Here is a 27,466-nt window from a genome sequence, read left to right on the forward strand (position 1 = left end):
TGATCATCTATTACTACACTTTGTCAGTTTCTGGGCTCCATAAAATCAAGAACATAAAATTGGAAAACAAATATATAATAATATATAAATTGTTGGTTATTTTGCATGTGGAAGTTTGGTTAGCTGTTCTAATACATTTGTTCAATGGTGACTTCTCCCCTTTTTGGGCAAAGACAGTATGTGATATAATCGGCACCAATGCCATAGTCAATTCAAAGATGTATTATCCACATACCCTCTACATTTCCCATACTTACTCATACTGCAGTTGTGTTAAAGAAATCATAATGTGTACTGTTATTTGCTGATTCTCTACTTTATAATGTAAACACTATGTCTTAGTTAACTCTGGTGTACAAAGACCATGTGTAGGCAGTAGTTGTCAAGTTCAGCTATATTAAAATACTAAAAACCGTACAAGGACGATAGTGTCTAGAGGTGCTAATAACATTAGACTGTATTTTCTGTCTTTTATTGTATTATTGACTAGTGTTTACTGTCTGTAACACAGCAGAGCGTAATGAAATCATTTCAATATTAAACAGTATAGATATATTATTGCAAATGGAGGTGTGTGCTGTGTTTTTGTCTCTGCACAAATATTTTTTTTTTTAGCTCTATCATGTTCCAGTCTTGCTCTCTATAGGCCCCTACATTATGACTTTGCTGCCATCTGTTGGGAAATCCACAACTTGTTGCCAACATGTTTTCCATGATTATCAGGAGAATTTTTGGTGTCAAATACTGTGATTTTATTCCATACAGTGCAAAAAATGTCCTTCGGCTTCAGATTGTACACAGTTTTACAGTCTCAATCAGGTTAAAATCACAACACACATATATAAAAATGTCTTCAATCAAAAAAAAAGATTGTCCATGATGTTAATCCAGAATTACAGTTAGCTTCTTAGTTAGAGCTGCTATGGCATCATGTTAAAAAGATAAAACAAACTGAGCACCAAACACATTAAACTTATTGTTAACAGCTCTGCTGGAGGGGGTTTTACATCTTAGTGAGTCGCAGGGTGTTGAGGCGGACGCCAAGAATGGTGGCGCCTGACGCGTACTGGATCTCTCTGAGGATGCCATTCCACTTCCTCTCTGTCTCGTTATACCTGAGGAGGTTGACAGACTTTGGTCTTTAAAAAGGTAAAACTTTGACACCCACTGAAAAAATTAGCAGTTCATTTAGCAGGCGGTATGTACTCTGATTTTTTTTTTGTTTATCTCATGAATAACAAGATACAAATTTGTTGAGTAGATTAACATCACAGAGGAAATGGTTAATGGAATTCTGCCAGAATTATGTCTCAGTATAGAAGATCAGGTGAAAATCAAACTTCTTGTTTTACTTTCTAACATGTGGACCAACATTGCAAAGGGTGCATCTTTACTGTAAAAAGATCATACAGGAATTAAATGAAATTTACTAACCTTTTCTCATGAGCTCAATATAAATATACAAGTTTTATTTATTCAAATTCATTAAACTTAAAGTGTCTAGTATTTATTTTCATAACATCTCAGACATTATAAACATGAATTATTCTAACTTGATTTCTTTTGACTTGAAATGATAAGTTGAATGAAAGAGTTCAATCACATGATCAACTTATTAGCAGACTTCCCAGCATGCATTGTTTATATAGCCTGTGCTTTATTTATACTTTAACGAAAACATGATGAAAACTTGATGTGATAAGTCAGGGTCGCTTGTTCTCCCAATAATGACAATTTCACTGGGAACCATAATGAAGGTTAGAATTGAATTCAGTCTCTATCCCCGGACATTTAACACGTAATAAATTCACTGGGAGCAGTTTCACATATCATCTTTAAACCAATACTGGAACAAAATAGCTCCAACAGGAACAGCTGCAGCTTTAAGCTCTTTGTGTGAACTTACAAATGGACTTTCCAAATGAAAAAAAATGTAAAAGGAAATCAACTTTGTTTGAAATGTTGGTCAGTTTGACTGATGATAGATAAGTTATTGGTTCAAATTAATATCTCAAGCTTATTTTTAAAGTTTTCTAACTTTTAAAGTTAAGACAGGTAGATAAGTCATAGCTAAAAAGAAAGTACCAGAGGCTATGAAAGGAAACTGTCGTTAACTTATGACCCACCTCCAGATGTCGTTCATCTCTTTGGGAATGATCTCGTCGCTGTCTTCCAAAGGCATCATGGCAAAACCTCCCACAGCGAACAGCGAGCCGGCCAGAGACACCAGGTTCAGAGAGCTACGCTCCTGAGAAAACACTCCAAAATCTGACCACCTGAGAAATATAAATACACACACGGAGGTACAGCTCACTAAGGTGCAAGTGTTCACTAATTATTCAGTGAAATTAATTGGTAAACACAGTAATCCAGACAGACCAAACAATATCTCTTCAGTGTGGTTTCCTCTTCTGCATACAAAACAGTAGAAGAAATCACATTTGTAATTGTAATGCGGGGGTCCCCTGGTGGCTTCATGCCCCAAGCAGCCACTTAGTTTGCACATGCCTCGGGCCAGCGACTCCACGAGGAACCCACATTCACTTCTGTCAGCCTTTTACACTGATTTCCAGGAGCTCACTTGTTGGTAGCGATGTCGTACACCTCCACAGAGTCTGTCAGCCCGGTGTCGGTGACCCCTGCTGCCACGTAGATTTTTCCCTTATGAACCGTGGCTCCAAACAAAGAGCGTGCGGTCTTCATGGGTGCAAGCTCCTTCCATTCAAACCTCTTGGCGTCGTATGCACACATCTTCTTCAAACAGCTCCTTTATACAAGAGAAACAGTGTTTTTAAGGTCAGTCTTGTGAGGAAAATATTGATTTTTTTTCTTGTAATTCTTCACAATTTACAGATATTTTGATCCCACTCAATACTCACTTGTTGTCCCCTTTTCCTCCAATCACATAAACAACATCATTATGGGATATTGTTGCATGTCCATAGACTGGGTAAGGAATTGGGTCTGATTCTCCCCATTTAAAAGATCTGGAAATGAACACAGGAGACGCGTAAATTCATCAGGTTTCAGTTGGTTAAGTGATTTACATTAACTTTAACTCATACTCACTGTCTGTCGTAGACCAGCACAGAGTCCAGCGTGTGCTCCTGCTCCTTCAGCTCCCTCCCTCCCATCACAAAGATGGAGTTCTCAGCCTCGCCCAGCCCAAACAGGAACCGTGGAGACGGGACCGGAGGCATTCCCAGCCAATCAGCACTGACCGGGTCATACTGAGGTCAACAGGAGTGAAACATTTGTGAATGGGTTACATTTACACCACCTGAAGGATGCATACTGGAGCACATGCAGGCAGACACAAACACAACATCCAGTTTACCCCTTTATATAGCCTTGTGTGTAAGGCTGGAAAAATCATCTCTTTCCCCACTATCAGGTGTACGGTATATGTATTTTGTTTCAGCTTGTTCCACCTCTTTACTGCAGTTATATTATATTTACACTGAGTGAAATATTTAATCCATAAATTCTTGATTTCTTGATCATAATATCCACATTATCCCCAAATTCTCCTTGATATATTTGGTATCTTTGGAAACTGTGACGTTTCCATCAGAATGTAAAATAAGTTTTTGTGGGTTCAAACTAGGACTTTTCACAGCGCATGAAGTGCACGCTGTATTTTAAAGGTGCAGTAGTGATTCTATAGAAAGATGGGTCTTATTCCTAGGCCATCAAATTACCATCGGTTTGGACTGATGGCCTAAAGACTGCTGATTGTTTGAGTCATTCCCAGGACGTAGTGAAATACTTATTGCTTGATTCCACTGGGCACGACTGCACTGTGGCCACCGGAGCTGATTGTGGCTATTCTACGCAATGTTTCTGACTCCACCAGAAGTGCCTCAGCGCGTCCCAGAAACAGCCCTCCGCTCTGGTCCGTGGAGAGTACACGGTGAGTCTATTTTTGACCAATACCGCGTCAAGTCAGGCACAGAAACAGCACAAATCCAGTGAATTTTCAAAATAAAACAGCCTGTGCAGATTTGCAATCATAAAAAAAGAAACTATTTAATTTAAAAGCAAGGAAAAAATCAACGAAATCTGCGGAGATCAATGTAGTAAGTCGAGCAAACAGCTCTGCTTATGTAACACAGCTGGTGGAGCATGAAGTTGAGTGGAGGAAGGATCAAAACCGCAGACACAACACGCCCAGTAGAATCAGGGTACTACATTTTTCAAAGTCTCCTGTTGCAGGTTAGATTTTCTAAAACCTAAAAACAGAACCAAGACAAGGAGCAGAAGTCTAGTCTTTCTCAGACCACTTGAATTACATTAAGCTTAAAGGTTATTATTGAACTTTTATAAATAAACTGCCTATCCCAGCTTTAATCTAATATCTGGCAACTGCATCGAACTGCGCGCCCCTAACAAGCATCTGTCTGGTCAGGAATAACAACTTGCGGAAAGTGAGTGTCGCAGGAATAATGTTCTGTCAAACTGCTTTTAGATATAGAGATTTTTGTGGACAACTTGGAAGTTTAATGTGGAAATGAAATGGAAAAGTCGTCACAGAAAAATTGCTACGGTTAAAGCAAAAAGGAGGTTTAATAAAAAATGGATCACCTCAGGGGACAGGTAAAGTGGTATCCCTTATCTGCGAATAGGTAAATTTGGTGCTCAAGGAATTTCTAATATTAAATGTCATTAGGACAGCAATCACAAATCCTATGACAAGTTCATTTGTGGCTATCAATAATAAGGTGGCTTCCTGAACTGGTGCACAGTCATCAAAACTTTGAAAACTTCTGTTTTAAGCAAAAATGGGCTGCACAGCATGAGTTTATATTCAGTGAATAGGAAAGCAGGTTTTAAAAGGTTTAACACAACTAATGAGCATCTTTCAGTAATAGAGGGTTTTACTTTTAAACATTAAAGATAAAACATAAATGTTTATTACTTTCTTAATCGTCGGCAGAAGTGCTGCAGGTCCTTAAAGAATGAGGAACGAAGAATAAAGTTAAGAATAGGCTGAGCGGAGATCACTTTCTATTATAACACATTTGTCATCCTCTATCAAACCTTTATTTATTGTATATCCTCCCCTACCTGTAGGAAATACGAGCACAGTGGGTCTTCTTTGTTCTGTTCATCAAAGAATAATCCTCCAGCCACAAAGATCTGGTTCTCCCTGGTGACCAGGCTGATGTGGTTCTTGGGAATCTGTGTGGAAAGTGATGCTAAGAAGCAGTCGTTCCCTGCCGGATCGTAGGCCACAGTGCCTTTATCGTTCACCATCAGTATCAAGTTCCTGGCAAACATGCCAAACCGCAAGTTGTCATTCAGGATGCCTGGGAGAAGACTTTCTTCCTCTTCTTCTTCCTTCTCCCCATTCTCTCCATCTTTCTCTGCTCCGTCGTCCTCCTTCTTGCTTTTGCTTTTTTTAACCTCCGGCATTTTCCCGGCGTGAGCGTCCCTGACCAGCTGGAGCTTCTGCTGCAGCTCAGGATTCGACGAGATCAGTTCATGCCTCTCTACTTTCTCCATCAGGTAATCCTCGTTGACCAGACGCAAACGAATGCAATCCAGCAAACCCGGCAGCTCTTTCTCTCTGTTCTCTGTGTCCCGGGACACCCAGTTCATCAAAGCTTCAAACACCGCCTCCTCTGTCTCTACATTCAGGTTGTCGTTTGCTAAAATGGCTGCCAGCTCATTGGGTTCCAGCTGGAGGAAGTCCTCATCTCTGGAGATGAGCTGGAAGCGCTCGCAGGCGAAGTTTCGGGCAGAGACGGCCAACCTTGGACAGTCCAGCATCAGTCCAAGTCTGAAGATCGCCAGACAGTTGCTGAGGCTCAGACGCTTTTGTAGGAAAGACACACAAACGGTGAAAATTGAAGGGATCTGGTACATGTTAGCCACTGCGAAGATGTCCTGGACGTTCTGCTCTGTCACATTGATCTTGGAGGTGTAGAGGTACTTGAGGATCAGCCCCATGACCCCTGGCTCCACATCCTCCAAGACGATCTCCTTCTTCTTGCTCTCATCCAGGTCAGACAGGAGGATGGTGCGGAAGTACGAGCTGCAGGCGCACAGGACCAGCCGGTGGCAGGGGAACTCCTTGTCTTTGATCTTCAGCACGCAGTCGACCAGCTTCTCGTTCTCCAGCAGGTCGTACAGACCGTCCTGGAGCAGCGTCTGCTGGTAGACCCTTGGTTCGTCCATGGGGTTTATGGGCGCAGCCATGGTTTGAAGAGCCTTTCAGGGGCTTCAAATCAAAAAACAAACAGAAATGGGTCTTCTTTACAGTAGTGAGTCCTAGTTTCCAGCCTGGAGAGAGGATTCAGAGGCACAGTCAGTCCACACCAGCTTGAACCGCGGGACAGCCCACTTCCTCAGCTGTCCTGACCCTTCAACCGAGCTCCAACTGGCAGGTTATTTATAGTCCTGGTGCTCGGTGTGGAGCTATGGGCTTCATTCTGGAACATGAAATGCAATAACCCCTGCCCACTCCCCAGGAACATCCACCCACTCACAGACAGCTGACATGTTGCTTCATGGGAAATAAGTCTATCCTGAGTCATGGGGGGATCTGGAGTAGGTGTAAGAGGTTGTCCCCTGGGGTCCCTGTGGCTGAGTCATTAGATCAGCAGTGTCACTCTGTCAAACCTTACTTTCCTATGATATTTACACTATTATTGAACACACACAACCCTAGAACAAAATGTTGGAACTTTGTTCTTGCCTCTGTACACACACCACCTGTGTTTCAGTTTAGATTATTTTCTTCAACAGGGGCGATCGAGTTGGTATTCTCCGCTTTTTCCTTTTTCACTGAAATCAAATTGCATCATTCAGACAGTGAATATAAACGACCTTCAGGGGAATGTCACGACTGAAAAAACTAAGATATTCATGATTGAACTTTTCTCATTCAGGGTCTGAATTAAAAGTTGAATCTTGTGATATCATGGTACAACAATAACATTTTCTGTCCCTGGTCAGACAAGTGGGTGTCCAAAACAAGATTTTTACAAAATGTCACAAAGTACTTAAGTTGTGTACTTAAAGGGACAAAATATGAGTTTAGTTCCAATATAATGTGTTTAACAAAGGTATTTGTTGTAGTTAATATCAGCAGTGTCTTGTCTTGTCTTGACACTTCAAAACACCTGAAAAAACATAATTCATTGTCTTCAGGAGACACAAATGGGCTCCAGCAGAGTGCCACAAACAGGGACGGGAAGTTTGAAATTACTGAGTATTGATTTTGGCGTTTTCATTATATTTGATGACCATAACAAATATATAGAACAGACAGGACCAGCAGTAATAATAGCAGAGTGGTGGAAACTTGCTATTATTACAGGAATTCTGGTGATCAGTGTGAAGCTTCTTGGAGTGGAGTTTTTATTAAGTTTCACTAATCTTCTTCAGTCACGCAGCAGTCTGACTTTTTTTTTTTTATCTCACTGTTCAGGTCCAGGTAGTGAATCACCACAGGTATGAATGACCGAGCTGTTCCACAGGACAGTGTTTAAAGTGTTTCCAGCGTGGAGGCATCAAACAGGAATTAAGCTGCGAGCTGCTGATGTAACACGACAGAAATACCTCCCAACTCTAATGACAAGACTCAACACTGACTCATGGACTGTAAAAAGACCCCGTCTCTCTCTCATTCATATTCAGGAAACAGCTCTATCAGGAGGGAAACTCTTCAGAAAGACACTTTGAACAAATCTTTGCAGTTTATTTTTTTGCATTAATGACAAAGTTTGACAAAAAAGGAGATTTAGTTTGACTTCTCTACAGTGTTTTTACACAGAATAATCTTTACTGTTAGTCATCGTCAGTGCTACTGTGCAGGTATACAGATGGACTGTACATTATACTGTATTATTTGAGTTAATGTCCTTCATTAATCTCTATTTTATCCCTTTTACATACAGTATTAACACAGTAAATGATGGTTAACTTATTTACAGTTAAAGCCGTTTTCTACATGAGCATCTATTCACAAGTCATATTATAAAATCTGGACTGGCAATAATACTTGTGGCTGTATACGTCCTTCACTATTAGCATCAAGTATCTACTCTGCTTTTTCCTTGCTGGGATCTACGACTGGCTGAGCAGCAGCAGCGGGTGCAGCAGCAGCACCGGTCGGACCTGCAGCGTTGGGAGGAGGAGGAGGAGGAAGAGGATCAGGATCATCGATAAGGGCCTGCCTCCTTTCCCTCTCCTTAATCACCTGGATCAGGCAGTAGGTCACAAACATAACGATGATGGTGGTGATAGGGAACCCTGGGAAGGCGGGAAAAGCTTGTTATAATAGAGTTGGTAAAAAAAAATTAAACACTCTTCAAACAAATAAATAAATAAAACTACCTTTGAGGAGCAGCCGTTTGGCGATCATCTTGGCAAAGTCCAAGCTGTTCAAGGCCAGGACATTGTATAAGACAATGCACCAGAAGTTGAAAGTATTGAAGACAGCTCTGATCCGGCGGGACGTTGCTTCTGACATCGCTGCCTGTAAGCAAAACATTATTAAAAGGACAGTGCATAATGTTTCAGCACGTCCCCATTTTGGAGAAGCAGAGAGGAGTACCAGCACAGAAGCTAAGTAATGTACTGCTGTGGACAGGCTCAGCAGCAGTTTTATTTTTTCTTATTTAGCCACTTAATAAAAAATCAATACCACTTAAACTGTACTGGATATTTTCACTGCTTTGCTTTGCCATCAGACAGCTTTTTCCGAACGGGAGACCACAGTTATATAACTCAAATATCACTCTCTTCAAATCAACCAGACTCCACTGGCGAAAATAGTAATTTTAGCTTGCAGAATACGGGAGTTGCTGGCCTACCGCTGCCTTGATTGATTAATTTGTTTGTGTTATTGTGTGACTTGGGTATTATAGAAAGTAAGTTCAGATTCACCAAAGTCACACAGTAGCACAAACAAGCTAACCAACAGAGGCAGTGGTAGACCAGCAACTCCCTTGTACTATGAGGTAAAATTACTGTTTTTACCAATGGAGTTTGGCTGCTTTGGAGAGAACAAAATTTGGCTCGTAAAACAGCAGTTTCCCATCAGAAAAGGCTGTCTGAGAGCAAGTTAAATGGTGAAAATATACCAAATACAGTGTACACTTAAATTTATATTGATTTTTTTAGGTGGGCCTTTTTTAATTAGCTAAAATACCTTTATTTACTATGGATAAGTACCTCATACAACCAAACTTCAAATAATCTGTACTGTGCCTGACTTTGCGTCAGTAACCTAACTGAAATGTAAAGACAACCTCAAAAGAAGCAAAAGGCTCCATGGTGAAGAACTTGGCGGTCCACAGCTCAAAGTTGAGGCCGAAGCAGTTGAAGAAAGCCCACACCAGCACCACCTCGCAGGGTCCCAGCCACAGGATGGTGACACCGAAAGTGCACAGTGTTGCCACCAGCTCCTCCACCACGTTCTCATGTTTTCCACCCAGATAATCGTACACATACCTGTGGATAATGAAATGTAATGATTATATTGATGTTGTAGAGGTCTCAGAAACTCGTGTATCAAATATGATGCAAATGGTGTTAGAGGGTTAAATTTTACTTGATGTCACTGAGAGCAATTGTTTTTTTTTTCCTGCTGTCCGTCACTATTTGAGCAAATACAGTATTCATATTTCTCTGTCAATGGGTGAGCCAATAAAAACAGGTCCGCAGCCCATTTTGGTTCCACCCCTAAGTTTAGGAAACGTTGGTCAAGATTCCTAAGACTGATTTAATTTATTGATCTTTCTGAAACACTCACTTGCACAGCCAGTCATTGATCCCTCTGTCAAAATGGCTATGAAAGAGAGAAAAAAGAAAACAAAGAAGGATTAGTTTTACAGATTTGTACACAGTATAATTTGAGCCAAATATGATCAAGCTGTGTAAACTCAACTCACGTTTCAGCAAACACGTAGAGCAGAGTGATGCACTTGGGTGGCTTGGGAGGGTCCAGATGATCCAGCCTGGACACGGTGTTGATGACTCCAAACATGACGGCAGCTTTAACCCAGTCATACACCAGGTTAAAGTAAGCCAGACCCACTGGAAACACATGAAATCACATTTACTGTGCATTTTAATGAATTTGCAACCACAACTGGAATAAATAAAGTTAAATCCTATCATCATGATAAAAAATCTCTAAGAAGAAACCCTGTCAGCTGCTCTGGTTAACACAGCAACAACAACAACAACAACAAAAAATTAAAAGAGGTGTTTCTGGGAAGTGTCACAGACCTAGAGCCCAGTCTGAGAGGTGCTTCAGCAGCTTCATGTCAGCAGGGATGGTGAGGATGTACATGAAATGGAAGAGGACGTCCACTACGATGATGACTCCCAGGTGAATCAGGCCCTGCACGCTGATGTTCCACATCTCCCGCTCTTTCCTGGTCAGGTCGGACTTGTTGGCCTGCAGGGGGCAACAGACACACATCACAGAGACCTCCACATTTCTCTGCTGTGGCTCATAGAGAGCACGCTGATTTTAGTGTTGGTGCAGAATTAAATGTCTGTAATCAGTATGGATGAAGGACATGACAAAGGCAGTGAGCATTTTTCCAATAATGTCTTCATGTTCTTTCGAACAAAGGGGTAATGTAAGCAAATATTGCTTCCAAAACAGGTTGGGAACCACTGCTCTATGATAAACCATCACCAACACCATCTAAGAGATTAATAAACTCCAACAATCTCTGAGCTGCTGAATGAAGACTGGGGTTAAAAACCTGATTCAACTTACTTGAACATAAAACTTATCAAAGGTCATGATGGGCCCGAAATAGAAGAAGGGGAGGTAGAAGTTGTACTTGAGCAGCTCCAGGATGTTGTAGTTTCCATCCTTCCTCTCGCAGTTCTCCAGAGCAAAGCTCATACAGCGCATTATAGTGAAGCCACAGCCTCCATAGAAGAGAACATGACGCAGCTCAAAGTCCCCCTCCACAAAACCCGCCTGGATGGAGTAGAAACAAGGGGAATAACTCATCATAAATAAGGAAACAATCCATTAATATTCATAGCTATTGTAATGTCACTTCTGCTCAGAGCTGTCTGTTTTACCTGCCAGGACACGAAGGGTTCACACTTGAACGTGGCGAGGGTGCAAAGACCCGTGACAAAGCAAAGCCAGCGTATTTTCACTAAGGAGATGCTGTAGAGCAGGATGCAGTGGGACAGGATGAGGGTGACGTAGGTCCAGCCCATACTGGTCCACACAGCCAGCAGCCCGTACACCAGGTACACCAACGACCTGTACTGTGGGACAGAAATCAAGTGTCAACATGTGACCAAGTTACAAATCTGAGTTAGTCATACTTTATTTCCATTTGATGCCACTTTATATTTTTACTCCTCTACAGTTTAGAGTGAAATACTACACTTTTTACTCCACTACATTTATCTGACAGCTGTAGTTATTAAGTAGTTCTAAAATAACGTTTTACACGTCAAACATCGGATCAGTTAATAAAATATGCAGTGTTATAGATGAAACTACCCAATAGTATAATACAGCTGCTTATATGACCATTTTGCATAATAAGTACTTTTATCTAGTGATTTCCTAACCCTGATAAATAGTTTGTTTCAGACTGGGTTAGTTAAAGAAAAAAAAACACGTCACCTAAATATTATTAGTGACGTGCAATGAACAAGATTATTTATTTCCATCAAAATTAGAATTATATAATATTGCCTACTGCAGCTTAAGTACAACTGACACTTCCTGGGTCCCGCCCCTTTTTGTTCTGTGCACCAGTAAGAGTTGTGATTACTTGATTCTCAGCACAGTTTCTTTCTACTCCTTTCCTTCATTGATTTGTGTCATTTGGTAGGGTTATGGTAAGAATATCAGAATAAGCCAAACAGAGGCAGAGTAGGGTAAATCATACCTTTGCTATCCTTGTAAAAAAAAATTGCATACCTGGTGGAACCTCAGTCAACCTTCTCTTTTCCTGTTTCCTGTACCACATTTTGAATACGGTTAAAAGATTGCTGGGAGACCTGCAAAAGCAACTAGTCACATTTTAAGCTCGTTAATGATAGTAAAAATGCTAGTTAAGTATTTAGGTTAGCTTGCTAGTTAGCTAGCATTTTGCTTTAACCATCTTCAAAATTTGATTTTTTTTTTTAGCACAGACAATCCTAGCAAAGGTACAAGAAACAGGAAAGGAGAACGCTGACTGAGGTTTCACCGGGTTCAAAGCTTGCTCAACTGTTAATGGAGTACAAAGCAAAGGAAGAGTTATTTTTAGCCCATATTTGTGTATTTTTACTTAAGGCACATTGTGAATACAGACCATTTACTTGTGAGTATTTTTTCATTAAGGCATTACTACTTTTAATTCAGAGTTCTTTCACCACTGCGGTAAGGCCACTTTTTAAAAGCTGGTAAACAAAATAAAAGTGTTGTAGACAACATCTGTTTACGGTCAATTGATGACTAAGAAACACTTTTGACATTTCCACACAGTTTATACAAAGTGATGATCTACAGTCCATGAGACTCTGCTGACACATGACACGTGGTTCATTGTTGTTAACCAAACCAAACGGACATGAACGATCTCACTAAAAATAGAGCTACATGTCTATTTGTTCTCTCCTTCATTCTTCATCGACAGTCATCCCTCCCTCTGACTCTCACTCAGCCTTTTCCCTTCCACCTGGTCCCATTTGTCATCTGCTGTTTAGATAATGATATAAAAAGCTACCGTGCAATGTTGTAAAAATAAATTGTGACAAAGAGGATTTCAAATGTCAGCACTGTACAATCAGAATTGAACTTGATTATTTCCACCTCTTCATTTCACAGTGGTTCGGCGTTTTGCTCAAATCATTAAACCAGGGATCAATCAGTTCGTCAATGAATCGGTGAGTAGAAGCACCTGTGGAGCCAGCATGGAGCAGATCTTAGCAAACAGCACGTGACCAGAGAGAGCGAACAGGATGTGCTCTCTGAAGGTGGAAAACCACATCATCCACTCAAAATCAGCCGTATCCTGGACATCAAGGAGCAAAACATTATATTTAGAATCATTTTTTTAATACAAATGATAAATGTTTTGATAAACTATGAATGTTCTCTCACCATTTTCCTCCCAAAGTAATACCATCCTGGCTTCACACTGGTTTTGAACGCCTTTCTGTTTGCATTGGCTGAAAATAGGAAAAGAGACAAGAATCTTTTGTGAATTTGAACAGAAAGACTGAAATTTGATGAAAAATAGCAACGTATGAGGATATCTCATAATTACAGACATCTATTTACATTTCCTGCACCCTGATATAGTATTTTATTTTACTTCAGTGCCTCTTTCTTGTCCTTGAATGCAGATGTGAAACTTTTGTTACAGTGAAGAGTCAACACAGGACCTATTTTCTTCCTGTGCTCTGTGGTATTAATACTGACACCTGATCTCCTCTGCATGGTCTGCATAGTTCCAGCTCCTCACCCTCACACACTGACACTGACCCTATATGTACAGTATACTGCACATTGTGTTGTCTGTATATATGTGACTATACCACAGAGCTAAAGTTATATCCCTTACACCAACATCAGGTTCACCATCCAGCCTGGTTTTGGGTGAACTAATGCACCGACTTCTTTAAAAATACAAGATTTCAGTAGCATGTTTTTGTGTTTGCACATCTGCATGAGAATATGAATGGAAATGTCGAAAGTAACCAATTATAAGTTGTATTTGAGCAACTTTTTACTTACTTTTTACTTACTTTTATGCACGTATGCACTCTTATAAGCTTTCTGGCTGATGCCATGTGACAGAAAAAAGGATGTTTTACCATTAGTAGGTATAATTTTGTGACATTTTATGATTTACCCCTATCCTAGGAACATTTGTAACTATTTAGTTGTTAATCACAGACACATCTGTGTGGTGAACCAGTTTTATTTTATTCAACTTGCGAATAATTTACGTAACTAGGCTAAGTTTGAACTTACACACAGCTGGTTCAACAGGCTGCTGGTATTGTTCCTGCTGACTCACTGTCACACTGAACAGAGTCATCATTCATTTAATTAATAACACCTGTGCTTTTCCTGTCAAAATGTCTGCTGTGGAAGAAAGGCCTATTGGGTTCATTTCTATGGACATAATAGAACATTAATTTCACACTCAAAATTCATGAACTCAGATAAACTGTGGACAGAAAATGTATTAAATGTTATCACTTATCAAAATAGTTGCAGATTAATTTTCTGTTCAGCTAAATGGTTGAGCAGTTGCTCATTTCAGCTCTACTTTGCTTGATTGCCATTTCCTTCACTCTAATTTATTTGCATCTATTAGAGAGGAACAATTAACAGATTTATTATTTTTATTTGTACATAATAAAACATTTGGCGATGTAGTTCTGGCCAGCTTCAACCTGAGCAGAGGTCTAATCAGACACAATCATTGACAAGACCTGTATTTTAAGTGAATTATTGGTGTATGTTTATGTTTATATTAAAAACCTTAAAGGACATTGTTATCAGATTGTTTTAAAATCCAATATGGGTATTGGCCTCGATAATGTATTATCAGTTATTGCAAACAAATTCCACAAAAGACAAAAACCAACAAACTTTTCAACTTCAAGACACACTGTTAACACTCCAGTCTGCAGTGTTGTGAACCATAGACTTATAAAGTAACACCAGGCTCCAAACAAAGTTTATATCACGTCAGCACTTCTGTTCATATTCACACGCTTCTCGCACTCGTCCTGACTGCTTTGTCTCTACTTGACACTTAAACAATCTATTTTCCAGTGGTTCATGCTTGAAATCTAACCCACCACTGATTGTGTGTGCAGTGTGTCGCTTGATGTTGCCCAATCAGAATCTGAACAACCCTGGTGTCTAAAAACTTTATTGACAGGAAAGACGCAGAGGAGAAAACGGCAGCGGCAGTGTGGGCGGGACATCAGGGACACTGTGGTTGCAGGGCACATCAGATTTTGAGTGGCATGAAATTCCTGCCCTTTATCTCATTTTAAAAAAAATTCCCAGTAATTTCCTAAAACAGCTGGGCAGCGTAGTTTCTAGCAAACAGATCTATCAAACAGGAGTAAACAGTGTATTTGTTGGGGACTATTTTAAGCTGTGGATTAAGACACATTTGGTCCTATAGTCACAAGAGTCTAGTGAGTATTTACAGAACAGTGCATGTGGGATTGACTAAAAATAAACTACAGTGCCCATGTTGATTGTAATGAAAAAAAAAACTGTCAGCTGGTGCAACAGTGTAGCTCACTGATGTGTTTTTAATAATTTTTGGGCAACAATGGAGCTCTATGACACAGAGGAATAAGGAACAAGGGAAAAAAATGTTTGGAGGATCAATTCATTGCTGGTTTTAGTCTTATCATGGGAAATTATAAAATAAAAATAAAATGAAGGAAATCACCAAACGTTTCATTTGACTGAATTTAAATAATATTTGATTTTGCACTTTTATGTGAGTAGTTTTCAAACTGTACATGTCAGAATGTGTCAGAATCACATTCATGAGCAGAGAACTAACTGTACTTCACAAGCATGACATTCAAGTCTTTCCACCTGTGTTTCTCTCTCTCTCTCTGTGTGTGTGTGTGTGTGTGTGTGTGTGTGTGTGTGTGTGTGTGTGTGTGTGTGTGTGTGCGTGTGTGTGTGTGTGTGTGTGTGTGTGTTTTCTCATACTCACAGCTGGACACCTCAAAGATCCAGCTGGCAGCCCAGAACATGGCCAGACACAGCACCGTGTTGTAGAAATAGATCTCATATTTGGGAAGAGCAGCTTTGATCCTCATGGTGACTTGGACAGGAGGAGCTCTGGAGTCTCCTGAGCACAAACACCAGACCAGTTAACACTTTATTTGAACAACTGAAACAGGTTTTACACCTGAAGTGAAGCTGCACTTCAGGGCTTCCTTATCTTGTCTGAAAGAAACACGTCCTGATGGTTCGCATTGTGCCCCTCCTCACCCTTATCACATCTCTCATCACATTATCAACATACTAAACAGTCCTGAAGAAGCAGCTGTAACATAAAAACTAAAAAAGAAAGTGCAACAATGCCACTTCAATGTTTGTATGAGAGACTTCTATTCCAGCTGTTACTAAAAATAGACGTCTCAACTTGTCAATCATCTTGATTTAGGTCACTTTCACATGTGAAAGTACTTTCCCCGCTGATATTGTATAGATCGAAGGTAGAAAATAATATAAGATATTTCTTTTGATATTATAAGTGCTACAAAAGAGGAACTTTGCTTTCATTTCTGTGACACTTTACACTTTCACTCAACTATACTTCAAAGGGAGATTTAGCATTTTTACTGCCGCAGTGAGATAAAGTCATAAATTATGACGCAATAGTTGAAACTACTGAACTGCACATGAAGTGATTAGACCTTGTACTAATGGTGAAAGAAGTATTCACATCATTGACATGAGTTAAAGTTAAAAATGTATTAGCAGCAAAGCATCAAAAATAAAAGTGCTAATTATATAGACTGGTCCCTGTCAGTGTTATGTTATTGTATTATTTTATTGATGCACTAGCATAAGTGATACTTTAAATGACCACTGATAGGATTTATTGACGTCCAGCAGCGAAGCTGTAGATTGCAACCAACTGAATGCCTCTTGCCTCACCCTCCCCTTCCAAGCATGTAGAAGACACTCACTAATAATCTGTTAGTAAGATAGTTAGCAAGTGTTTTGCGAAGATTAGTTAACGTGTGATAAAATATAGATCCCACAGCAGCATCTTTTTAAAACAGATTTTTTTTTCACAAGCACACATAGTATATCTACGGACAGGGAAAAGAAAAGAAATTTGACAGAGGTTCTGCAGGTTAGCATGCTCAACTGTCATTGGAGCACAGAGCAAAAAGGGGTGGGACTTAGGAAGGGTTACTTCATTGATACATTTGCAGTACTGTAACATTGTAGTTTGTAAAGGCTGAGCTAATTTTGTACATATGTTTGTTTTGTTTTTTTGTTTGTTTTTTGTTTTTTTACAATTTTTATAGCTTATTTACACAACACTTTGTTTACTAAAGGTGTGTTTACATTGCTTTCAGTGGGAGAACAAATACAGATGTCTGTTACTTGAATAAAAGTAGAAATTCCCTCATGTATTAAGCAGGAAAATCCAGTTAAAGTATCAGAAGTAGAAGTGCTCATTTGGCTCTTTTTAGACTCTTATATTATTTGATTCTCATTACTGACGCATTAATGTTCAGGCAGCATTTTCATGTGGTAGTTGGTTGAGACTCATTTGTATACTGTTGGTTTGCCTAATCTGTAACAATGCATCATGTTTAGGTTCATTATCTGTTTTCAATGTAGAATAATTGGCTGAAATTGTACTTAGGAAAAAAAACGCAGCAACACTTAAGCTATTTTAATTATATTACCCTGTATAATACAGCTGCACATTTCATTTTGACATCTCTTATGAAGCTGTTTTTTTTCTTTTTACATTCCAGAAATATCAGAGCTCTGCAGAATAATGCAAAGTCATGTGGTTGCTTGCTTCTGTCAGATGACCGTTTTAAGCCCAAAAAGTCACCATCAGTTGTAATTCTATCTGCCTGACTTGCTGTAATTATCTAGTAGAGAGAACAGTGGAGGACAAATGGGCAACTCTGCACTGATGAGACCTGAAGACACCAACAAAGTACAGCTGCCTGCTATTTTTAACCAAACTACTTCTCTCCAGTGAAGTTATTCACGAGTTCTCTGTGCATCAAAATATCTCTGTATTGATTTTTGATGCAGAAACCACATTAAAAAGTTAGCAGACAGCAGCACCAGTTCTCATTCTTAAACTGTATTAAAACTTCTCTGTCTTCTCGTCACATTGTCCAGTTGAGATGCCTGCTGTGTAAATGCCACACGGTCACGCGCTTCAGTTTGTCCTCCAGCAGCACCTGTTGTGATACTGACCTTGAACGCAGCAGCTGCAGGCTGAAGAAAGTTGCTTAAAAAAAAAAACGTTTTCGATTTTCTCAAAATGGAAAAAAACGGTGATTAAGATGTCATATTACAAAAATCATATAAGAAAATGTAAACTTGAACATGTGCTGTGCTTCTGCAGAGCTCCAGGGTGGGCTGCGGGTCCCTCTGACTCCCTGAGAGGGAGCTGCCACCGGTTAAAGGTGACATGATGTATTTATACTTTGACCACTGACACACAGGGGGCGGAACAGGAGGGCTGCTAACACACTGAAAGCCTCACTTTTATCATCTTTGCACGTTTTAACTTACCCTGATGTGTGGAGTCCCGTTAAAGCCCAGCAAAGAAAATAAAAATATCCTCACGGTAAGTCATGCGATAAAAAGTTACAATAATGAGATGAAAAGTTAAAATTGTGAGATAAAAAGTTAATTTCTATCTAAATTATGAGATAGATGGTCATAATTATGAGATTGAAAGTTATGAGATAAAATTCCAGAATTATGACAAGAAGACATAATTATAAGATTAAAAACTCAGAATTATGAAATGAAAAAAGTCAAGTATAAGATAAATGTCAAAATTAATGAGATAAAATGTTTTAATTATGATAAGCAGGCATACTTTTAAGATTTAAAAGTCATAATTATGAAATACAGAGATAAAAAGTTATAATTATAAGATTAAAAGTCGTAATCATGCATTAAAAAAAGTCAGTTATGAGATAAAACACTGAAATTATTAGATTAAATATCCAAATTATGAGATTAAGTCTTTTTTTTTTTAAATCTCAGAATTATGACTTAAGACGTTTTTTTTTTAATTATCAAGGCTGTTTTCATCTTTGTTTTTCTTGCCCTGGTAGAAAAGGTCTTCCTCACTACCACCCACTTCCGATGCAGCAGATGGTTGAACTATCTAAACCCACTTCCTGCAGCTAAGAAGTAGGTTTACATGCAGAACAGAGTGTGTCTTCATTACACTCACATAAAACATCAAACTGTTAAAACTGCAATAGAGCACGACTGGCCACGAAAATTTAATTTGCTTTTTGACACACACAAGAAATGCAGTATAATCGTTCACTGTAACATTTTCAAATTGAAAGACCCGTTGTCTCTTTTCTCTTGTTGCTATTTTCCATATTCATGGTTGCCAGATCTGTTTCGGGAGGGTCTAAGCTTGCTGCAATTTTGAGCCGTAGCCAAACATCTATGCCTCACATTCTACAATGAAGTGTGAAACATGCAGTGCCGTCTAGTGACAGCAACACAAAATACAATGCAGTGACATGCAGTGGCATCATTACAGCTGGAGGACAGTGGGACATGTTTACACAAAGAACCACATATGTGGTTTATTTGAAAAAAATCAACCAAGGTCTACAGTATTAAAATGTATGAAACTCAAGTCCATACCTGTCTGTATCTATGTTTTCAGCTTTCACAGTATCAGTGCTACACATCCACTGGGAGCTGTTAAGACAGTTGCTCAGGTGACAGTAACACTGAGGCCCCAGAGGACTGTGTTAACCCTTCAGGCTCGTTTATGATTGGTTGAGCTTTCCTCCAGTCATGTTAGAATCTCCTTCACGCCATCATAAACAATTCACAGTGGAAATAAAGCAGCTTTTTCTTGTATGTAAAAAATATAAAATTCATAACACTAGCAAGCAAAATATGTGTTGAAAGTGTGGCCCCTGCAGTAACGGAGTCCCAGTTTATTTACTCCTTCTTGCTGGTTTCTTGTCCTTCAAAGATGGGGTACTTGCTCTCCACCTCAGCCCACGTCAGCATGCCATAGGCCAGATCTCGAACCATCCCTGGCAGCTCAGTGACCTGCAACATGATTTTGAATATTACAACAAACGTGTCTACATATGTGAGACTGTACAAGCATCATGTATTGTTCATTAAAGCAGTTGTTGAATTGTTCTACCTCAGCTCTGATCTGCCTCATTGAGTCGCGGTCTCTCAGAGTGGCCGTGTGAGGCGTCTTGTTCACCGTGTCAAAGTCGACGGTGATGCCAAACGCCACTCCGATCTCATCTGACCGAGCGTAGCGCCTTCCGATGGATCCTGAAGAATCGTCCACCTTGTGAGACACACCGTTTTTAGTCATCGCCTCGGCTTAAAGGAGACAAAAAAACATAAAAATTAGTCATCATTAATAGATAACAAAAAGGACATTCATATAAAAATTTAAATAAACTGTTTCACATTTTGGTAAATATCTTTATTTGTTTTCTTGCTGCAAGTTAAATGAAAAGATGGGGTCAGGAATATTAATAACTCCTATTAGTGATACTGGGTACAGTGATAGATAAAAAATTTACAGTTGTCATTAAAATAATTTAGCTACTGTACGTTGTGCATTAATAAGAGAATTGAAGCAGCATTTCAAAGTAACAGAAAAGTTGTTTTCATCCTCAACAGTAGTTTCATGACAAAACTGTGGACAGATGACAGTGGTGTCAATCTTCTCATCTGACTCTTGACAGGAAAGAGAAATATTTACCAAAATGTCAAACTATTTCTTTAAGGACCAGTATGTATGATTTGGTTTATTCTGAGTGAACAAAACACCTTTAATTCTTATTCAGGTGATTATACACTAATGAAAAATACTTCGTCATACTACGTCAATATTATTTTCCATTTGTGACATTTTCTGCCAATAGATGCCACTAAATCTTACACACTGGACCTTTAAATCTAAAAAATTTAGTGGTGAAATCTCAAAGTTATCATCACACTCACACAGCTGGTGGACAAACTGTGTAAACTCCTGGTTTTGGCTCAAAGGAAGGATGGAACATTTATATGGCGCTACAGTGGCAGGGAAGCTGAAAAACTGGACAGAAAATACGTCATGATTTAATTAAAATGAGCAGTGAAACGATTAATTCTCACTCAGGGCTCATTCCTTGTTTTGAAGCGTTCTCACCGTCCTCTGTTCGTCCCCCTGCCGGACGTGGAACGAGTGCTCGAAGATGGAGTACATGATTCTGCCGATGCCAAAGGACGGCTCGATTACATTGGGAACAATCTCCTCCACTGTGGGAAAATAGAGACGGTTGTTTTCCCACATGAACAAACTCACTGTTCTACTGTACAGCCCTGAGGCAGGTTCGGTGTCGCCTCTTACCGTGCAGAGTTTTCTGGAACCTCTTCACACTGACCATGTCTTTGGTCAGTTTAAATGTCCTGCCCGCTGTCTCAAGGCTGAACTCCCTGCAAATGTAAACAGAAAAACATCGCCAAATTAACTCATTCATTGATCAACCTAATGGACTTTTCTTCAGCAGAGATCACTGAAGACATAAATTACCCCTTTTCATTGAGAAGCTTCTCCTGATCGGTGATGTAACACTCGTCACAGACAGCCAGGTACTCCAGGACCAGCTTGGCATCTTTCTTGTAGGCTGCTCCTATGGCTCCTTTATTGGGCTCAAACTGGACCACATTTATCACTTTGTGTGAAGAAGTTAAGGAGTAAAACAGAGAAATCCACTTTACAAGCACAAGAAACAATCCCCCAAATATGAGGGTAATTTAATTTAAGAAGTTGATAATGAGTTTTACAATATAACACTCAGTCTAAATGAACATTTGCACCAGTTAAGACGTGTCCTTTATATTTCTATTTTATTTTAGTCAGCCTTGAAAGCACTCAATGTCATTTCAGTTAGTCTTTGTTTTTTCCAAAGTCTAGTCCAAATGTTTTTTCACACCTAGTTTTAGGTTTGGCTTAGATTTAGTTAATGATAATAACCCTGGTGTGCACTGTAGTAAAGTAATACTTGGAGGTAAACACATTAAACTCAGATTTAACCAATCACAGAGAAAGTTTCCACCTTCAGCAGATGAATGCAAAAACAGCCGTCTAGCGCTAAAAAAAATCTGCAGATAAATTATTCTGCACAGTGAAGCTCAAACATCCAAAATCTCCTGATAATAAGCAGAACACATTTTTGAGTGAAGGTCAATTTTAAAGATCCAGATTTCAACATCGCTGACTCTGGCGACCCCTACTGGTAGAATCAGAAAATACACCACAGCAAACAACACTGCAGGTTGCTGGTATCCTTAAATAACATTCTCAAAAACCGAGACATTGTGACATGAATATTTACATTCCTAAGCAAATTTTTTGCAGTGCCTGCACACTACATAATGTATCAAAATGGCTATAATTACATTATTGTAAGACTAGAAGCATAGAAGGATATGGGTTCCTTCAGGGGCTTTTCAGCCACCAGAGGAACTCTGGTGGCTCTTGAGTGACAAGAGAGGTCATAGCAGGCTCGGTCAGCACAGCCCACGATCTCAATCCAGCCCTGAGGGAGGAAAACAAACCCGTCTTCACTTGTGTCCACAGTCGCAAACACCTGAGTGTGTATGTGTGAATAAACAAGAACAATATTTACATAGGAGGTTTTGGACTCAGCGTCCCAGCAGTCGCACGCATAGTGAGCCATCTCGTTCTCCATGTGCTGACGGAAGCGCACTTTATCTTTGGACAGCCCCACTTTAATTAGATAGAGGTAGATTCTTCCGATGAAGTAACCCAGCACTGAATTATTGATCACTCCCTGTAATATAAACACAAAGAAAATGTGTTAAAGGTGTAACATATAGTATGTACAGGGATTTATTGGCAGAATATGGCATAAATCTATTGAGTCTAATACATAACATCTTTGAATATGATGCTAGATCAATCTTATAGAGAGACTGTTTACTAACAGTATCAGTATATCAGTATTCACTGGCCCACAGCTGTCCTGCCATAAGGTTCAATTTTGCCTGCCAGATGTTTCTAATAAAAAATAAAATGATAAAAGATGCAGTTTTTAATAATATTATAGAAGAAGAAAGACATTTCTATTGCAACAAAATGCTCCTATTCTTCCTATTTAATACAATGTTTATAATGTTTAATGAGGGTTAGTACATTTGTCAGTGACCATCAGTAACTATGTCCACTTAGACAAGAATTCTGAATATATACAGGCGCCCATTATATTATAAGTCAATCAAATGATTCCCACCTGCTCCACAGCGTCTCCCAGCCTCATGATCTGTGCAGACTGTCCGCTGGTCTGAGCCTTGGAGGAGAACAACAGGATCTCCAGGTCGGCAACGTTGGAGAATTTAGGGTGGACTTTCTCCTTCGGGTCCACAAAGTGCTCGATCTCAGCCATGGTGAACTCCCTGCAAGCAGGACAAGTTTAGATCTTACTATTTAGTCATTAAAACGAGCTGAGGAATGAAGGAGTCGGTGACTACCTGACGCGGATGAGTCCAGAGCGAGGAGAGATCTCGTTCCTGAAGGAGTTTCCAATCTGAGCGGCGCCAAAGGGCAGTTTTCCCTGGTTGAACTCCAGCAGGCGTTTGAAGTTGAGGAACATCCCCTGAGCTGTTTCAGGCCGCAGATACCTGCAAATATTTTACACGACTTTAATACAGCAAATGTTCTCTCACTGAAGAAAAGACACAAGATGATGTGTTTTTACTGATCCGTACCCGGGCATGTTCCCGCCTGGTCCGATGAACGTCTGAAACATCAGGTTGAAGGAGACGGGAGGTGTGAGGTCGTTTCCTGTTGAGGGAGACCTGACGCTGTATTTCACAAACAGATCAGACAGCTCCTGCTGGGTGTAGTTGTCCATCTGGAGCACAGAGCGAACGTTAGAGGATTATTTGTTTGTATATTCGACATGTGAATATGTGAAGAAGACGTGTTTGTCGAGCGCCCACCTGAGTGATCACATCCTCCATCTCGGTCACCTTCTCTGCAGAGCATTTCTCATCAGACATCAGTTTTTTTAAGTGAGCTGTGAGAAAACAAACACATCGTTTAGCAGCTGTTACAGTGACTCTATCAACAAAATATTTTTAACCACTCAAGTCTTCATTTCTTAAGTTTGATATTTGCTGTGCAGCAGCTTGTTTTTTGCCTGAAAAGGTCATGTGGTCACCAGATTGTCCATTAATGTTTCCAAATTATTACAGTTGGAAAAGGAGTTTCAAAATGGGTTCAGGTGGACCAGTTTGTGTTAAGAAATGAAAGAATTATGATAAATTTTGAGCAGATTATTTGCTGTCAATATTACATCGGAGAGGCTTTTCCTGATATTTTAGGAACTTTTCACACAATTCTGTCTGTCTTATGCATTTCTTATTTTTTTTTATATCAACACGTACTTTATGTGCCTCTTTTTTGATGAATTCAATGTTTTACCATTGATCTATTATCTCTGTGGTTGTTTTTACTGTGTACATTTCTATTGTAGGACAAAGCAGAGAGTGAAGGCTTTGTGAATACAGCTTGTGTTCAGGTCTTCATCACATCCTTGAGACATTTGTGAGTTCATATGCTAATAATAATAATATAAATCTAAAAAAAATAAATAAATATAGAAATAAGGAGCTCCCTGTTTGCAAGAATAGAAAATAATTACTAAGTTTTCTGCATTTGAAGCAGCTAAATTTTAATAAATGTTTAATTTTTTGCAAGTTACAGGCTTCCTATTGTTTTAATGCCTCTGAAACTGTCCTGATCCCACATGCATGGTATCCAATTTTTTCAGCAATGAATACAAATAGTCACTGGTTGGATTATAATATATTTTGTCAGTCTGGGGTTTCAGATAATTTTATTTTACATTCACAGCTCAGCTAGTTATCATTTGCTCTGAGCAACTGTTTTGTTTGCAGGTAATCAGGTCATTCTTCTCTTTAGAAAAGAAATCCGACACCTTGTTAGAAAAAACAGGTAAAACAAAAAGAGCTCAGAGGAGGAACAGCACTGGGTGGGGCCCATTTTAATCCTTTACCCTGGTCCTCAGGGACCACTGCCCTGCATGATTTAGATGTTTCCCTGCTCCAACACACCTGATTCAAATGAAAAGGTTGTTGTCAGGCGTCTGCAGAGGCTTGATGACCAGCATTTGAATCAGGTGTGTTGGAGCAGGGAAACATCTAAAACATGCAGGGCAGTGGGCCCTGAGGACCAGGGTTGGGGAACACTGCTTTAAATGACACAATGGTGGTGGGAAGGTCACCTTTGAGGAGATGATCAGCGCGGTAGCATTCTCCTGTCTTGGCATCTTTCACCATGTAGTCCGCGAATTTATCCACATGCCCCGACGTTCTGAAGAGAGACAAACAGCTTTTAGGACAAATATCATGCATGTTGAACTTCCTCTGTCAAGAATAGAAAGTCGTGTTTTGCTGAGTTTGTTGGCACCTACTTGAGGACAGGCTCGGGGGTCAGCATGGTGCAGTCGATCTCCAGGATCTGCTCCTCCTGGATGAAGTGCTGCCTCCACACCTGCAGGATGTTGTTCTTCAGGGCGCAGCCCACAGGGCCGAAGTCGTACAGGCCACTCACACCTGACAAACAAACAATGATCAGTGCTTAGTCTGGACATTTAAATATTTTGGATAACATCTTCCTGGAACTATGCATGCATTATTGAAGTATTTTACCTCCATATATGGCAAAAGCCTGATCGTAGAAGAATCTCCTCTTTAAGGTGTCCTCCATCTTCACTCTGTCCACTGTGTCATGTTTGGGCTGCAGAGCCAACTCCTACAAGTGAAGGTTCACAACCGTACTATAGTTTATAAAATTATTCTTCAAACTGAAGAATTGAAACTGAAAATACTAGAATCACAATTAAAGTACAGCCCTGATTCCAAAAAAGTTAATAAATAGATAAAATAAAAACAATGCAGTAATTTCCAAATACTTTTCAATCTAAACTGATAAACGTAGCTGTTTTTTGTAAATATGCATTCACTCAGCAAGTGTTTGGCAAGCGAAACTACTAATTTAGAAGATTTGAAAGTGAAATTATTCTTATACGATTTCAGTTGCTCAACAGTCCAAAGTCTGCACCAAACATCTTCAGATCCAGACTGCAGGCAGCCCAGTCTAGTATCTGAACTCTTTTACTACAAAGCCACATTGTTGAAACATCTGCAGAGACATGCCTGAAAAAGATGTTGTCTGGATGGCAGCACATGTTGCTCCAAAACCTGTATGTGCCTTTCAGCATTAATGTGACCTACACAGAAGTAACAGTTACCCATGATGCCATGGGTACTAACACTTCCCTATATGGGCAGTAAAGTATGTAAATACTTTATGACACTAGTAGAAAGTGGAACTAAAAGATGTCAGGAAAAAGATTAACCAGCCGTTAATTGTTTGTCTCTTGACCTTTGCTTCAAGTATCTTCTTCCGGGCTTTCAGCTCTGCAACAGCTCTGCTCAGCTCCGCGTCGGTGGCGCCTTTTTCCTTCAACTGATGCACCAACTCACCCTGCAGAAAAATACCAGGCTTTACCTCAGAATTAACTTAATCATTATTTTACATTTGTTCTGTATTTATAATTAAATCATTTAAAAAAAAACTCTCATCTTTGAGTCATACACATGGCTTACATATTTCTAAAATACTCTACAACTCTAGTTTTGGTTTGTTTAAATTTATCTACAGTGGTAGAACGTAACAAAGTACATTTACTCAAGTACTAAGTACAAATTTGTGGTCTTTGTTCTTTACTTGAGTATTTCCATTCAATACATCTTTATACATCTACTAAATCTCAGAGGGAAACATTACACCTTTTAGTTTTTTACATTTGTTGGATAGCTTTAGTTACTGGTAACTTTTCAGATTACAATTTTTCATACCCTTCCTATCCAATGAAATCATGTCCGTGATGATTGATGAACATGTTTCTTTATGAGTTACAAAAAATCTTCTACTTCTACATAAAGCTAAGTAAACTATTAAAAAACCTCTTGGATTAGGTGGAAAATTCATCAAAAAAAAAACTTAAAACATGTTGTTTTTCTGAACTAATTTTTCTTCACAAATAGTACTTTTACTTATCATACTTAGGTACATTTTCTTGATAATAATGTCATACCTTTAGTCAAGTAAAAGTTTTAAAGTAAAGGATTTGAATACTTTTCCCAAAACTATCTATTTATGATCTATTAGAAATGACACCAATTAAAGTGATAAATACCAGTTTGGTTTCACTTTAGTTTCCATGCCATGAGGCTCTGTATCTGTATAGTCACAAAATACATTAAATGTGAGACCTGGTTGCATAATTTTTTGCATAAAAATTGTTTTACATCGTTTTTTACTCTCAGAAACAGACTATCTGCAGTCTTTTAATAATAATGAGATACTTAAATTAAAATCATATTTGTGTAATTATCATTCCATGGTCTAAACACATATAATTTTGAAGCATTTAACCAGCTCTCTAACTAACATTTGTCTATTTATATGTCAGTAGTGTGTAACCTGTCAGAATCTCTCACCTGTTCCCTCACAGCTTCTCTTAAAGGCGCCAGCACTTCTTCCATGTTGACAGAATAAAAAGTTCCCTGCTGCGCTTTTTTTTCCTCCTGCTGCTCCGAGCCGACGATCCTCTCTGGACTCAACTGTTTCCACTTTCCTTCAGGCTTTATTTAAGTTGG

The 27,466-nt window shown here is 39.3% G+C and overlaps 3 protein-coding genes across 3 annotated transcripts; all 3 read right to left on the reverse strand.

The window, feature by feature from the left end:
- Positions 1-728: 728 nt before the first annotated feature.
- On the reverse strand, positions 729-6,385 carry klhl40b (kelch-like family member 40b). The gene is made up of 6 exons (XM_084747240.1): positions 5,068-6,385; positions 3,070-3,230; positions 2,880-2,987; positions 2,582-2,767; positions 2,127-2,276; positions 729-1,115 (listed from the first exon to the last, which is right to left on the reverse strand). Exons 1-6 carry the CDS (start codon positions 6,199-6,201, stop codon positions 1,004-1,006), a joined length of 1,851 nt encoding a protein of 616 aa, XP_084603366.1. The 5' UTR covers positions 6,202-6,385; the 3' UTR covers positions 729-1,003.
- Positions 6,386-7,684: 1,299 nt separating this feature from the next.
- On the reverse strand, positions 7,685-18,144 carry hhatlb (hedgehog acyltransferase like, b). The gene is made up of 12 exons (XM_084747741.1): positions 17,945-18,144; positions 15,693-15,830; positions 13,091-13,158; positions 12,888-13,001; positions 11,062-11,256; positions 10,745-10,954; positions 10,243-10,414; positions 9,903-10,047; positions 9,764-9,799; positions 9,261-9,462; positions 8,344-8,485; positions 7,685-8,259 (listed from the first exon to the last, which is right to left on the reverse strand). Exons 2-12 carry the CDS (start codon positions 15,796-15,798, stop codon positions 8,048-8,050), a joined length of 1,602 nt encoding a protein of 533 aa, XP_084603867.1. The 5' UTR covers positions 15,799-15,830; positions 17,945-18,144; the 3' UTR covers positions 7,685-8,047.
- Positions 18,145-18,974: 830 nt separating this feature from the next.
- Positions 18,975-27,465, reverse strand: LOC146307584 (glycine--tRNA ligase). The gene is made up of 17 exons (XM_084746802.1): positions 27,308-27,465; positions 26,187-26,288; positions 25,451-25,553; positions 25,213-25,354; positions 25,024-25,112; positions 23,717-23,793; positions 23,483-23,628; positions 23,246-23,395; positions 23,008-23,170; positions 22,384-22,548; positions 22,185-22,293; positions 21,285-21,429; positions 21,102-21,187; positions 20,901-21,010; positions 20,714-20,807; positions 19,893-20,083; positions 18,975-19,792 (listed from the first exon to the last, which is right to left on the reverse strand). Exons 1-17 carry the CDS (start codon positions 27,350-27,352, stop codon positions 19,679-19,681), a joined length of 2,031 nt encoding a protein of 676 aa, XP_084602928.1. The 5' UTR covers positions 27,353-27,465; the 3' UTR covers positions 18,975-19,678.
- Between the last annotated feature and the right edge of the window lies 1 nt (position 27,466).

The sequence above is a fragment of the Lutjanus erythropterus genome, chromosome 21 (genome assembly GCF_056507025.1).
Source record: "Lutjanus erythropterus isolate fLutEry1 chromosome 21, fLutEry1.hap2, whole genome shotgun sequence".
Taxonomy (NCBI): domain Eukaryota; kingdom Metazoa; phylum Chordata; class Actinopteri; order Lutjaniformes; family Lutjanidae; genus Lutjanus; species Lutjanus erythropterus.

What these genes read in the sequence shown, in the direction of transcription:
- klhl40b (XM_084747240.1), bottom strand. Translation starts at nt 6,201, where the DNA reads ATGGCTGCGCCCATAAACCCCATGGACGAACCAAGGGTCTACCAGCAG. An exon ending in TGTGCTCGTATTTCCTACAG is followed by an intron (nt 3,231 to 5,067) that starts GTAGGGGAGGAT and finishes TGTTGACCTCAG; the next exon opens with TATGACCCGGTCAGTGCTGA. An exon ending in GGAGGAAAAGGGGACAACAA is followed by an intron (nt 2,768 to 2,879) that starts GTGAGTATTGAG and finishes TCTTGTATAAAG; the next exon opens with GAGCTGTTTGAAGAAGATGT.
- hhatlb (XM_084747741.1), bottom strand. Translation starts at nt 15,798, where the DNA reads ATGAGGATCAAAGCTGCTCTTCCCAAATATGAGATCTATTTCTACAAC. An exon ending in TTGATAAGTTTTATGTTCAA is followed by an intron (nt 10,415 to 10,744) that starts GTAAGTTGAATC and finishes TGCCCCCTGCAG; the next exon opens with GCCAACAAGTCCGACCTGAC. An exon ending in AGCCTTTTGCTTCTTTTGAG is followed by an intron (nt 8,486 to 9,260) that starts GTTGTCTTTACA and finishes TTTTGCTTACAG; the next exon opens with GCAGCGATGTCAGAAGCAAC.
- LOC146307584 (XM_084746802.1), bottom strand. Translation starts at nt 27,352, where the DNA reads ATGGAAGAAGTGCTGGCGCCTTTAAGAGAAGCTGTGAGGGAACAG. An exon ending in AAAGCCCCTGAAGGAACCCA is followed by an intron (nt 21,430 to 22,184) that starts TATCCTTCTATG and finishes CTTCTTCACACA; the next exon opens with AAGTGATAAATGTGGTCCAG. An exon ending in AGGGGGACGAACAGAGGACG is followed by an intron (nt 20,808 to 20,900) that starts GTGAGAACGCTT and finishes TTTTCTGTCCAG; the next exon opens with TTTTTCAGCTTCCCTGCCAC.